General features: G+C 43.8%; 1 protein-coding gene across 1 annotated transcript in view; it reads left to right on the plus strand.

Moving 5' to 3' along the window:
• The window catches only part of LOC107188600 (RING finger protein nhl-1), a 63,661-nt gene extending 52,294 nt beyond the window's left edge, over positions 1-11,367 (plus strand). The window contains 6 exon segments of the mRNA XM_015576917.1: positions 513-650; positions 7,823-8,389; positions 8,655-8,816; positions 8,890-9,046; positions 9,433-9,714; positions 10,098-11,367. Coding sequence (XP_015432403.1) covers positions 513-650; positions 7,823-8,389; positions 8,655-8,816; positions 8,890-9,046; positions 9,433-9,714; positions 10,098-10,529 — 1,738 coding nt within the window. The 3' untranslated portion in view covers positions 10,530-11,367.
• The last annotated feature ends 2,821 nt before the right edge of the window (positions 11,368-14,188 follow it).

The following is a 14,188-nucleotide window of genomic DNA, read 5'->3' on the forward strand; positions in this document are numbered from 1 at the left end:
GTTTCGAGAATCTCTCAAAAGAACTAGTGAGAGATTCTCGATGCTCAGGATGTGTAATACCGACTGCGTGCGTTGCGTTGGAGCGAGAGTCGATATCTCCGATAAGCGAATTTCCGAGAGGATCCAGACGAATTTCACGGGACTGATAACCGTTCTCGCGTGTATCCCCGTGAAGATTCTCCCCTCTTAGTAAATAACTACCGTGATGCAACAACCCCGAGGAAACTGAAAATCAATACCGTCGACGAACCGAACGAAGGCAAGGCATCCTGGCGAACATCGGTAGACCCTGAATTTCCTGTGTATAGTTTTAAACATTTGTTGCAATCGACGCGAGAATCGTTCGAAATTTCCGGGATGATCGAACCGAATCGTGAACGGTTATGTCGCGGGTGGGTAACGATCGAACGAATAGACGTAACGTTCCACCTGGTCAGGTGGTCCCGTTCGACAGGTGAATGATACAAGGTGAATTGGAAACTAGAATATCGAGCGATCAACTCGTGTCTCAGGTACACGTCGCCGAGAGGGAGTCCCGCGCATACGGTGACGAGCCCGACAACAACGACGACGATGACTACGACAACAACGTCGACAACGACTGCAACGAGCGGCGCCGCGACAACGCCGGTCGGCGGTTACACAAGCAGGTTCGTAGCACACGTAGCACACGGTCCGACTCATCATCAGGCCAAGTCTAATTCCAATAACCCCCACGACCGTAATCGTTTTAGGACGTTTAGTGACGGACACGATGAACGTGCAACCGTTCGTGTCGAGGATTACGATATCGCGGCGGCTATGAGCGCGGATTACGATAGTCACGTGGCGAACGGATCGATGGTTGTACCGGAGTCGAAAAAACGTAACCGCACGGACGACAGTACGGACACCGACGAAACGTTCCACCACCATTCATCCTCCTCCTCCTTAGCGACTAGACCGAAACCGGTAGAAGCAGATAGCGGTCACGATAGTCGAGTATCGGGCCGCAACGAGCTGGTCCACGAGGACGCGTTAGTGGACGGTCGTTCGGGGAACGACGTGAACTCTACGTTATACGCTCGGACCGATCGACGCGAAACAGTTAACGAGACTCCAGTCGGGGATAGAGGACAGGTCCAGCGAGACCAAGAATCGAGTACAGAGAAACGTTCGCAAGAGACGACTATGATCGAGGATCGGGAATCTCGAGAATCAAGCAGCTATTCGATGAGCACGAACTCGGAATGTGGTACTGAGAGCGAGACAGAGAGAATCTAGAGAAAGAAGAGACGACAGATGGGAAAATCGTGAGGAAGGACGATTTGGCGAACGATGGATCCACCGATTCCGAAACCGACGAAGAGGACACAGTTTTGACCGTTCGACCTGGTTCTGAGGAGAATTATCGTACGGACCGATACGATGAGAATCTAAAACGACGGAGTTCCTCGATAGTCGGGGAGAAGAGTATCGAGGAATTGTTCGACGACAACGGATGGGTGATCACCGATCAGGATCTACAGACGGAAGGACCTCAGAGCATCAACGCGAGAAACTTCAAGTCGATCGATCCGGATGCTACGACGAGAAAGGGGACCATTGTGGAATCGTCGACGTTGAACCAGCATAAACAAGACAGTTCGGGGAAGTTTGGCGTGGGCAACAAACCGGACGAGGTGAAGAAAAACGAAGAGAAGGAACAAGCCGAGGACGACGACAGGTCGGAGAGCGGTAGAACATTAAGCCTGTCAGGGTCGTCCGAGAATTTACCGAGGAGTCGAGTGTACAGGCAGAATAGTATCGGGAAAAATGGTTGGCTGGTCTCGGACGAGTCCGACAGCGAAACGGACCGAGCTGTCTCGCCCATGGATGCTCGGGAAACCAACGAGACTGAAGGAACCCCGAGGAGACTCGACGATGAGAGAATGAACGGTACAGGTTCGTTGCCACCACCGCCCACGTTGTCAACCCAGGTGAACAAAGATGGACGAACCGACACGACGGTGACCGATAACGCATGGAGCATCGACGAAAACGGGTGGGTGATACTAAACAAGATCAACGACCCAGCACATGGGAAAGACGTCGAGGGCCATAGCACGGACGAGACGAGCACGATTCGTTCCCAAACGACCGACCTCGTAATGAGAACTAACATTGAGAACGGTGCACTAGTCGCGAACGCTACCCAATCCAAAGAAACCGACAGTTCTTCCAACGAGCACGAGGACACGCCTGGTGTCGATATCACTATACCGATGCAAATGGTAACCACCGTTTTCTGTGTGTCCGTACTGTGTTACAGCGTTCTAATCAATCTGTTCCTGTAACCTGTGTCTCGATACAGCGAATCATCGATTAGTGTTCGAAGGCCCCTCGGTACTGAATGTTCAGATGGCGATACATTTGAATTGTATCGATACGCTTGTATATCGGGGATAACATATCGATAGCATCGGTATCGATACTTGCAATTCAATTAAAAGCAATAAAATCCAAAAATGAAAATATACCATTTGGTTAAGCAGATATTTACTAAGGCAGATTCTCAGAGTGAAAAAGAATTGTATCACCGTTGTGTATCAATGTGATACGATACGATGTTACGCAACGATGATACGATACGAACATACGCATCTTTACGTTACAGCAAATCCCAGCGATTGTATTAAAATTTCGATATTTATCCTCACAGTAAGTATCGATATTCTAATTACTGTATCGCCTATCACTAGTTCAGACATCATCCCCACCACTGCCCGTTTGAATGGTTCCACGTTGGTGGGGATGACGTCTGAACATTTCTTGCCGAGGAGCTTTCGAACACTCATCGGTGATTCACTGTACATACACGTGGCCCTCTCTCTCTCAAGTTCCCATCTTCTCGCCGTACTCGTATCGTTCGCGCCACGGTTCGTTTTATTAGTTTCTCTTATACCCCTGTCTTCTTTCTCCCATTTCTGTTACCCTCCTTTACGTCGCTCGTCGGTGTTGGTCGTGAAAGACTGCAGACTACCCTCACGGAAACAGACGAGACTGCCTTCGATAGCAAGATCCGATGCAGCAGTTTCCTTTTCTTCCCACTTCCACCTTCTCTCTCTCCGTTCGTTATTTTTATCTCCACCATTCCTTCTCTGTTCGTTACATTCTCGTTTTCTTCGTCGTGCTACCTCCCCTCCCCTCCTCTACCAGAGTTTATCGTGCTGAGAAAGAATGCCGCTGGCTCGCGGCACGTTTGTTTTAAAGCGAGGGAAAAACACGTCGTCCTCGGGGCGAACAGCAGCCGATAGGACTTCAAGGGTGGGAGGGGGGGCCAATGGAATTTCTCGGTCCCCACGAACGAGAAAGTTCGCCCCCACATTTTCGTTATTTACTTTCGAAACTGCTGCCCCGGAATCTTGCCACCTTCCCTTCCCCCTCTAAACTATCCACCCCTTCATCGTGGCCATCGAATCGATAAAATCGTCATCGGAATCAGGCGACGATACTGAAAACGTAGCCGTAGAGAGATAATTGCTAATCTCGAGAGCGTCATTTGTATGGAACTTGCATTTTTCTTTTTATTTTACACACACACACAGACACACAATTGTGATACTCGTACGTACGATCGTAACTATTTGTTGTTCCTATCGTTGATTCACGTGCCCACCTTTACCCCCGCCATTGCTCAATATACATATACATACATACGTACATGTAGCTTCGTAGGACACGAGAGAGATATTCGCGTGCGTCGCGCTAACACTAAAAAACGAGCGTAGTGAGAAACAACCGTCCTCCCAGAGCACAGCTTGAATCCACGCTGAAGCGATGCTTCTTCAGTTCGTTCCCCATTGATCGGACGACGACAGAGACGACGTGTCACGCCGTTAAGCCCCGTATTCGATGTGAAACGCGCGATTTGGAACACCCTTGATAAGATTATTGTCGTTCGAAACATTGGTCTGTTTGTGTCGCGTATTTTTCATAGATTTCAATGGATTTTTTGATAGAAGTTCGATAGACTTTTGCATTAAAGTTCAGTAATTTTATATTTTCAGCAAAGTATATCTCGATACAGACAAGTGTGTTCCGTACCTCGTGTTTCTCGAGTGAAGACGCGGCTTAACCCGTGTCAAGCCGTCACCACCGTCCCCCACCATGTTTCATATCATTAAGTTTTTGTACTCTTTTTTTTTTCCTAGTGCATAGGCTTGCGTCAGTTTGTTGGTGTGGTAAATAAACTGCATTTCTTTGTGATAACTCGTATTATTTATTTCCCTGTCAAACTTGTCCTCAGTATATTACACAAAGCATAACGGGAAACAGGAACGGGGATGAAAACCAAATGATTACACAGAAATGTTCGTGTGCCCCTTCGTATTCGTAATGTGTCTCTTATTAAATGTTTCACGATCACGAACTATCTCTTTTTTTTATATATATACATATTTCTTTGTTCCCTAGTTGTTATCTAAATCTGTTTCTTTTTTTTTTTTCTTGTACGTCGCCCCAATTTCTTTGTTGGCTCTATAATCGTATTCGAACCGTAGAGACCGGAGAAAACGAGAACGAAAGAAAAATGCATCTTTATTTATTGCACTAACACATTGCGAAACTTGTTCGTCAGTATCGATCGCCGTGAAAATCCATCCCCCTTCGTTGCTCGTTCCAACGCGCACTCCAAAACCCTCATCTCTTCCCTCTCGTCAGATGTAATCCACGAAAGGCGTCCCACAGCTTTCTTTGAAAATTTAAGACCCTTCCCCGACCTGTGTATTTCGCACCACCTCAAGATGCACGCACGCTCACGCCACGAATTTACAGCGTACTCGGCGAAAAATGTAGTTCCGAGGAGAAGGTAACAAAAAAAAAAAATCGATCGACTCGTAGGACCCAGGCTCGCGTCTACGTTCCAGGTATCGCAACGAAAAAACGTTTCTCGAAAAACCACGAACAGATCACACAGATACTGGCTTGCACACCAGCGACTCGACACGTAATAAACATCCGACAAATTGATCAATACGTTTTGTTCCCTCGAATAACATGTTAATCACGCAAAACGGAGACTTCGAACTAGCCGTGTGTCGATTTCTTCACTTTTTTCAGCTTATCTAATCACTTTAACGGACGTGTTTCTTCCGAATTATATTAATCGAACATCGATTTAATCGAGAGATTTTCCATGCCACGATCGACGAGAGAATTGCGAAGAGAATTATCATGCATCGACAACATCGATTTTATTCGTGAGATTTTGCGACGAGAAGAGAACACGGAGAAAATATTACAGACGGAACTAATGCGACCGCATTGTGCATCATACGGGAAGCCCCGAAGCCGTGCGGTAAAAGGTTTAAATATAACCCGTTTGTTACTTTAAATATCTGCTGCAGCGCGGATAGTCAGTCGGGCTATATCGGTACGCAGTCTACTTGACTGGAAACACGGATGTTATTCCAATACGTTTCACCGTTGAAGATCAATTAAACGCCGGTGTATCCTAAAAGAGTTTCGTACCTCAAAGCGAATTACATCTACACGGAAAAAAAATCTTCGAGCACCAGGGCATTTTTTTTTCACAGCGTTACATTCGAATAAGAAATTATGCAAATTTTTGGTACCAATTCTATTTTATTTTTTTTAATACGATCCACATGAATTTAGAAAAACGTTCCCGAGCATCGACGTGCCGCACCGGTCAAATTTTACGATGAACGCCCCAAAAAATATAGGTTACAGACGTGAAGGGGCGGGAGCTTTAAAATTTTACGACTACCGAACGCAGTAACTCGGTCGTCATGTATATTTACCGCATATATTATAACGTTTTGATCGTCGTTCCCATGGAAAAGTTGTTCGAACAGGACGTACCCGCTACTAAATAACGAGAGGTGGCGCGAGGAGGATGGGTTTCCGTGTAAACCCGTTCAAATTCACCCTTTCCGGGAATGTTCAGGGATTCGATGACGCGAAAGCTCGATAACGTTCATTCGTGCCACTTGTCCATCGAGCATCCGATTAAAAAGATATTGGAAAATTCCTTACCGGTGTGGCGTGTTCGTTACGAGATCGATAGAAAAAAAGTCGCGTTCGTCCGACCGTGAACTAGAAGTACACGGTCTGTCCCAAAAATTTCGGAATTGAAATTCAAACAACAGTTTTCCGTGAAAATGATGATACTCTTTGTCATCAAGTAGTCAAAACAGTTTTCTTTCAGAGAGATGTGTTGTTTACAATAATTATAGAAACTCTGATAATGACTCTGATAATTCTTCTTCGAGATAGTGGAAAAGACGATAGCCGAAATTTTTTGGTTCACTAGTCATGAGTTTACACGACAATTTGATCTTAAATGGTACCTTAGAGTTTCATTATCCACTGTATTTATCTAATTCAAGTGCATCAAACTAATTCCCGTCGTACAAATTAGGAATGATGACAAAGAAAGGACAATCTAAAATCATTTTGATATTTATAGACCTGGGACGATTACTTTCTCCGCCATTTTAAAGAATTATCAAAGCTATTCCTGTTTTTATAATTTCCATGTGCAATATATCACTTCAGAAAGAATCTACTGTCAATAATTGCTGATAAAGAACGTGAATATTATACGAAGAATACCGTAGCGAGCGTGGACATTGCCACTAATTAACGAAAATAAATGAGGCAATAATCGAAATAGTAGACTCACTGTTTAGTCGACGACCGCTTTCGCCATGTACATTTCTATTCCCATCGACCTTGCACGGCTCGCCGCTGATAAACGACTGACATGTCAGGCTTGTCGCCACTGACTGATATACACGGGGCACGAATTCACACATGGCGTCGCGAAGCTGAATACCATGAAGTCACATTCGTGGAATAACCATCAATATCGTTAGGCCCGATAGAAGGACGTATCGCGAAACGCTTAATGAATGAAACCGCGCGCGTTTGAAATCTGAAAACAGTGCGACAGAGGAATTGCCACGTAAAAAATCGTCAAGTCTTAGAACACGAATCATGTGTCGCCAGTCACGTCATCCACTAAACTCTTATGTGTTACTAAATCATGTATGTACACACACGCACACAGCTGCACCTGTTAATATTCAGATTTCACAATATCACGAATTAGAGTGACTAATTTATATCTATGTATACATGGAAAAATTTGCTTGATGTTTGCACGGATATGTTAGTCTGAGTATCAACGGAACTACAGGAAATTCTTGATAAATGCTCGTAGAACTCCAGGTTAAATGTTCGTCCATTATTCCTAGTACAGTAAATCATCGATCAGTGTTCGAGGGCTCCTCGACACTGAGTGTTCAGACGTCATCGCCACTAAAAGAAGGGGGGCCTATGGAACCGATCAAACTCCCAGTGGTCTTAACTGGTTCCACGGGACTTCCCCTCCTCAGTGATGGGGGTGACGTCTGAACACTCAGTGCGGAGGAGCCTTTGAACACTCATCGATGATTTCTTGTATTAAGCGGGTCCTTCTTGGAACCAATCAATCTGTTAAAATCCTTTGTAATTTATGCACAGATCAGAAATCATGTTCATCCCGAATTGAGCATTCAGCAAGATTTTACTGTACTTGTACCCATGTTGTTAACTACGGTTGTAACCAAGACTTTCGATGTATCCAACTCCCTAATGAATCGCAGATCAATCGCTTGTGACTACAATGTTTCGAGGAAGCATCCCCCTAAACGATCCGTTAATTACTCACCCCCCAATCAGACATACAGGTTTCCATCCCCCACCCAGAATAATGGCCGTGTAACACAAAGGCTTCTTTTCATTAACAAAAACAAATCTGAACAAGCCCAACCTTCGTTTCTTCGCAATGTTCCAGGTTCCTGAACAAGAGCAGGAGCCAGGCGGCGATGATGGCCAGCCGGGAACGGGAACGGGAACGGGAACGGGAACGGGAACGGGAACGGGAACGGGAACGGGAACGGGAACGAGAACGGGAACGCGAAAGGGAAAGGGAAAGGGAAAGATAACGCGAGAGAGAACGAGAACGCGAACGAGACGCGGACACGGAGGTCGACTCCCCTCTGTCGGCAAGGTCGCGTTATGCCGCGTTAAAGGAACGAAGACAACGGCTGGCGAGGTCCAGAAGCTCGCACAACTTCGGCGGCGATGACCTCGATCTGGACGAGGAACCACCATCGCCGACCACCCAGTCGCCGAACGCTTATTTGGCAGCCAAGTACGGAGCCGGCTCTGAACTGGCCAGGAGTCGGAGCACCCATGCCCTGAAGTCGCGCGAGCCAAGCCCTGAACGCGACCGATCGGGGACTGAGAAAGACGGGGCAGCGCTGAGCTCGTGGGCGAGGTACCTGAAGAATAAGTACGGGAATCGAACCATCAAGGACAAGGAACCCTCGTCATCTACTTCGACGATACCATCATCGAGGTAATTTATCCCAGTGAATCCACCAGAAGGCTGAATTTTGTGAATTATGAATAGAATGTGGTGTTTCGATCGACGTACAGTGCGTCGACAATGGACGAAAGTCAAAAAAATTATTTAATATCCGACGATATGTATGCACTATGTTCTAATGTCTACATGACAATATTTATGAACATAAAAAAGAAATTATAAATTTTTACCCGAACGCCCATATTGTTTGGTCAAGGTATACAGAGCGGTGTAATGGATAAATCTTTGTTTGCAGTAGCAGCGCAACCTCGAGAAGGTTATCTCTCGGGCTACCTCTGAGGCACGCTGGTCAAACGTCCTTCGAATCTTCCGACGACGATCAAAAAAACCCGTCAGGCTCCCCCACGTCCCCTACAGCAGCTCCCGTTATACCCGCGGCAGCAGGTTCCTCCACTAGGTGAGTGTTCCCCCATATTCATGAATACGTACCTTATTTTACAAGAGTGACAATTCTTTGGAAATTATGACAGTAATGGCCGGAGGAGTCACTACTTGCTGAAGCGGCGGCAGCTGTTCAAATTCGGGATGCGGGGGAGCGAAGCCGGATGTTTTACCTGGCCGAGAGGCCTAGCTGTTGGCCCAGACAATTCCATCGTCGTGGCCGACAGCTCCAATCATCGTGTTCAAGTAACTATCTTAGCGTTGAGGACAGTAGAAATATTAGGAAAGGAACTTTAGTGAATCACACATGAATGTTAAACATTTCGAAAGGGTGGAACTAACGTGAATCATCGATGAGTGTTCGAGGACTCCATCCTGAGTGTTCAGACGACATCACCACCACTGAGTCCCTCATGGAACCCCAGTCGAACGCCCAGTGTTGGAGATGATGTCTGAACATTCAGTGTTGACGAGCATTCGAACACTCATCGATCATTTACTTTAGTTTGAATAGATTTTAAGAATCTAAATCGAGAAGATGTATTACGGTCGAAGTCAACGAGAATCAGTCATTTTTCCTGAAGATAGAAAAGAGCGTATCGTTATGGATCAACCCCCATTGAAATTCACAGGTATTTGACTGCAATGGAAACTTCATGAAGGAGTTCGGATCGTACGGAAGCGGCGAGGGTGAATTCGATTGCCTCGCCGGGGTGGCCGTGAATAGAATCGGGCAATACATCATCGCGGATCGTTACAACCACAGAATTCAGGTGCTCGATCCATCCGGCCGTTTTCTGAGAGCGTTCGGCTCCCAAGGTACCGCGGATGGTCGGTTCAATTATCCATGGGGCATCACCACGGACGCTCTTGGATTCATTTATGTGTGCGACAAAGAAAACCATCGCGTACAGGTACGTACATATATCTTGCAAGCAGAGGTCCCCAGGTATAAAGCTAATTTTTTAAACATTTTTAACATAATGATAAAGCTTGAAATTCTGAAGCCAATAATATTCGTTAACACGTCGACTTCCAACTACGAGATAACTCGTATTTGAAACATTACAAATAGGCTGGATTATTTAAATACCATTACAATACTTTTCTGTAAAATTAATATCACAGTGTAATTTAAAACAAGACAACCTACTTCTATTGACTAAACGCATACATTTTCAACTATTTATGACTTAAAAAACGAAATAAAGTGTGTCTGACTACGAACGACCTTTTTTCACTGTGGCAGTCATCGTGTTAAAGCCATCGCTGAAAAATCGAATCCTTCGTTTCGTAGGTATTTCAATCGGACGGCACGTTCGTGGGCAAATTCGGTTCCTGCGGTAGCGGACGTGGCCAACTCGAGCATCCTCACTACATCGCGGTCAGCAACACGAATCGCGTGATCGTCAGCGACGGGAACAACCATCGCGTCCAAATATTCGACGTGAACGGCCGCGTGCTGACCTCCTTCGGATCCGAGGGCTCCGACGAGGGTCAGTTCAAGTTCCCAAGAGGCGTCGCTGTCGACGATCAAGGGTACATCGTCGTCGCCGACTCCGGCAACAACAGGATACAGATATTCAGCCCAGAGGGCGCGTTCCTCAAGTCCTTCGGCGGCTGGGGCAGCGGTGACGGTGAATTCAAGGGCCTAGAGGGTGTTGCGGTCACGTCGACCGGTAACATCGTTGTCTGCGATCGCGAAAATCATCGCGTCCAAGTGTTCTAATTAATCTCCTTCAATTTTACTCTCATTCGTCCATACTCTTCTCCTCCCTCCTCTTCTTTCTAATCCTCGATCAGAGACTTTTCGAGCGTTCTCAAAAGGAGCTTTCAGAATCTCTCAAGATAATGTAACTAAAGATTCTTTCGACTCTATCGTATAATTAGAAGCTATATGGTCCGTACAATAATCAAAGGGATTTCCATATTTGACGAACAGTCGCATAGAAAGCGGGAATATAAAGGAAAAAAAATATATGAAGGCGCTTAGACGATACAGGATCGGTTCACCGTCATACGCGGGGGGAGGGGGGTGAGATGTCGCGTTAACTTGCTTGCTTTCGTTAGTTATTAACATAGTTGTTTGTGTTGAGCTAATATATTCGCGGGAGGGAAGCCCTTCTGGTACAGACCATGGAAGCTTTTATCGGGGGGGCGGGAAAAAAAGATTTTGATCCGATCGGTTGTTAGAGTTTTCTGGACTCTTTTATAACAGGATTTAGCTCGATTGTCTATTCCCTTAGTATGTGGCCTATTTAAATGTTAATACACCTCCTCGACAAAGTTATACGATGAATCGTTAATGAATACTGGGGCGACGAAAAATCTTGGACGTCGGTAGATTCGAAGATCACTGGCTTAAAAACGCGAGAGAATTGAAAACTGAATACCGTTGATATTTTCTTCCTCTCCCCCTCATCTTACCCCCTTTCTCCTTTATTTCTGTCACCAACCCTTGTACGCACATGATATCCGCGTAATTTAATTTAATTTATACTCAAATTGACAACACAAATACAGTTTGTACCGTTTGTATGCTTTAAATAAATTGTTGCGGAAGTATTAAAAGAAATTTGAAAAGAAAATATATAAATCTCACCTGTTTTTCTCCTCTCATTCAGTCGACGATTTCCTTCTAAAAAATATCACCCCCTTTGTTAATTGGGGTCATTCTGTGACGGTGGTCGGGAGTGTGTGCGTGTGCCTAAAGCTAGAATAGAACAAATAAACGGGGGGTTAAGTCAAAAGGTAAGTGAGTCAATAAATATATAATTTATTAAATGCAATGATGAAATGGTGTAACAATAGAGGGGCGGGCGAACGTCGATCGTTGTAACGATCAACGTGGAAGGGCGGACAAGAGGTAATACGCTGCCCCGCCCAGCACCCCCGGATCGGAAATATAGATAAAATATTTTCGTTATTATTTACAATATTAGTTGAACGTTAGTCAATAATAAATAATAAACAGTGGCGTAATCCTTTATTTAATTATAATTTAATAATGTAATATATTACGGTTTGCGATAATAAAAATATTACAAGAGATGGAGCCTTTACCATTATTCGTTTCCACTAAAAGTAGCACGAACCTGTATATTTTTTATTTTCTGTTTATCCTCATTATTGCCGCCATCGTTCCAAAGTTCACCGCGCGAAATAAAACGAATTTGCCCTTGGATCTTGAACGATCACGAATTTCGTGTCTCATCGGTGCCGTATAATATTACGTAATGTTTCGCTGTTTTATCTTTCCACTTTTCGGGCTTCATTTTGTAAATATTTAGTTTTTTTTTCCTTTCTTTTTGATTGGATGATCATTAATTCACAGAGGATCCAAGGGAATCTGCCTCGTGAACTTTCGAACGCGATTATACATCGGCTACGATGCAGATGTCGAAACAGCTGTCGAAACCATCAACCTTCCGGGATAGTCGCTCGTCGCGAAATCGAATGGGGATCCAACAAATGAATTTTCTTATCGGCGTTACGATTCCTCGATAGCTTGTAGTAAAAATCGCGATCGACGTCTGACGGCGACGTAGGGACGCCGCGAGACGTCGGATTATCACAACGAAATTACGCAACAATTCTTTGGACGTTGGTTGTTGTTGTTCTTGTTTTTGTTGTTGTTCTTGTTGTTGTGGTGTTGGTGGTGGTGTTCTTTACATACCGAATAAAATACAGTGCGTTGATACACCTCGATAAGACTAGAAATATGTTTTATGTAACGCACGGGCCAGGCAGGCAGCAAGCAGGTACAAAGTGACCGTCTTAATCAAGGAACAGTAAGTAGAAGATGAGCTAGGCACCGATATCCGATCGTTTCGACCTTTTCGACATCGTGATACAAACGTCCTACAGGATGTCTCGTTGTACATCAACACGAAATGACTCTTGTGGTCTCGAAAATTTGTATGAGTTTCAATTTTCAAAAAATGTGCATGGAAATATATTTTGTATTTATTTTATGTTTATCGATTCTCGTGTGAAACTTGCATCGGTAATTCCATTTTCTTCTCTTTTCGTTTTCATATCGACGAAGTTTTTCATTCTGTTTTTTAGAAGCACGAATTTTTTATGCCAATTTATCATTATGGGTAAACCGTGTCGATTCATAACGAGACACCTTACACGCGTACATATCTCGTGCGATATTTCTTCATTTCTGGAGACTGGACAATTGGAAATATTCGAATCTATAGCGCGAATCAATCATTCCCAATTAGAAGAGAAGTTTCTTGGTTTAATAGTCTTCTATAACCTACTGATTCGTCTCTGCATCTAAAAAGTTAGTTTGAAAAGTGGCATGACATTATTTTCATCTTTATCTTCATTCTCTGTAGTCGAGTTTTTTTTTCCTCTCTTTAATTAAGTAGTAATAAAGTTATAATTAATTATTTTGTTAATTAATTAAAGTGGCAGCAGTTAGGCCATGCGGCTCCTATCATCTAGTCGTCTTTGACTCTTGGCTTTCTTACGTAGATTTAAAAATTTGTTTACTTATTAAACTTTTCTTTATATTTTGAGAATAATTTGTATTAAGTGACTTTTAAAGTTTATGTATTCCTCGAAGCGCCTACCCTAGCGATGTCTTTTTTTTATGTTTAATTAATTAAGTTATTTTTTACGATTTTAGAGAACCGTGTGAAATATATTTCGTTCGCGGCCGTCGACTTTTCTAATCATGGGAACTTTCTATTTTCTCGAATGATAATTTCTAGATTTCTCTCGTTCTTGATCGTTTTCGAATCCCGGAAAAGCGACGTTACACTACTGTTTTGTGTTAGCGATCGGGCCGCTGCCACGGAAAAAGTCTCGAATAATATAAACCCGGCGTGTACGAATGCTAGGTATATTTGTCTTTTACAGAAACGTTTCTTGATTTTTCTCTATTCACCACGGAGGTCCGTTCGCGGAATTTTTCTCGTCTTAAGATTCAGAAAACATGATTGCCACGCTCGGAGGGTGTACAAGCCCGACAAGACTACAAAATATTCTTTTGTTACGGGTGAGAGACCACCACATTTTTAATTATTCCCATCGTTATCGGACTCGCTCCCCTTTCTTTACCGTCAATCTTTTTTTACGTTTTCTGGTTTAATCGGCATTATTTTCTTCTTATCCTCTTTAACGTACTATACTCGCTAGCCCTCGTTTAATAGTTTTCTTAAATATGTAATAAGCAAAAATATGAATATAATAATAGTTTTGTGTATATAATAATAATTATTACTTTACTCGTCTCATTCATTTTTAAGTATCGATAGGATCGTGATTAATTAATTAATTAATTAATTAACAATGATTAAAATATTGTAAGAATTTGTTTATCTCTCTTTGCTCATACGTTCTCTCCTCTTCGTCCCATTCGCATCCTTCCAC

The sequence above is a fragment of the Dufourea novaeangliae genome, unplaced genomic scaffold, assembly GCF_001272555.1.
Source record: "Dufourea novaeangliae isolate 0120121106 unplaced genomic scaffold, ASM127255v1 scaffold133, whole genome shotgun sequence".
NCBI classification, from domain to species: Eukaryota; Metazoa; Arthropoda; class Insecta; order Hymenoptera; family Halictidae; genus Dufourea; species Dufourea novaeangliae.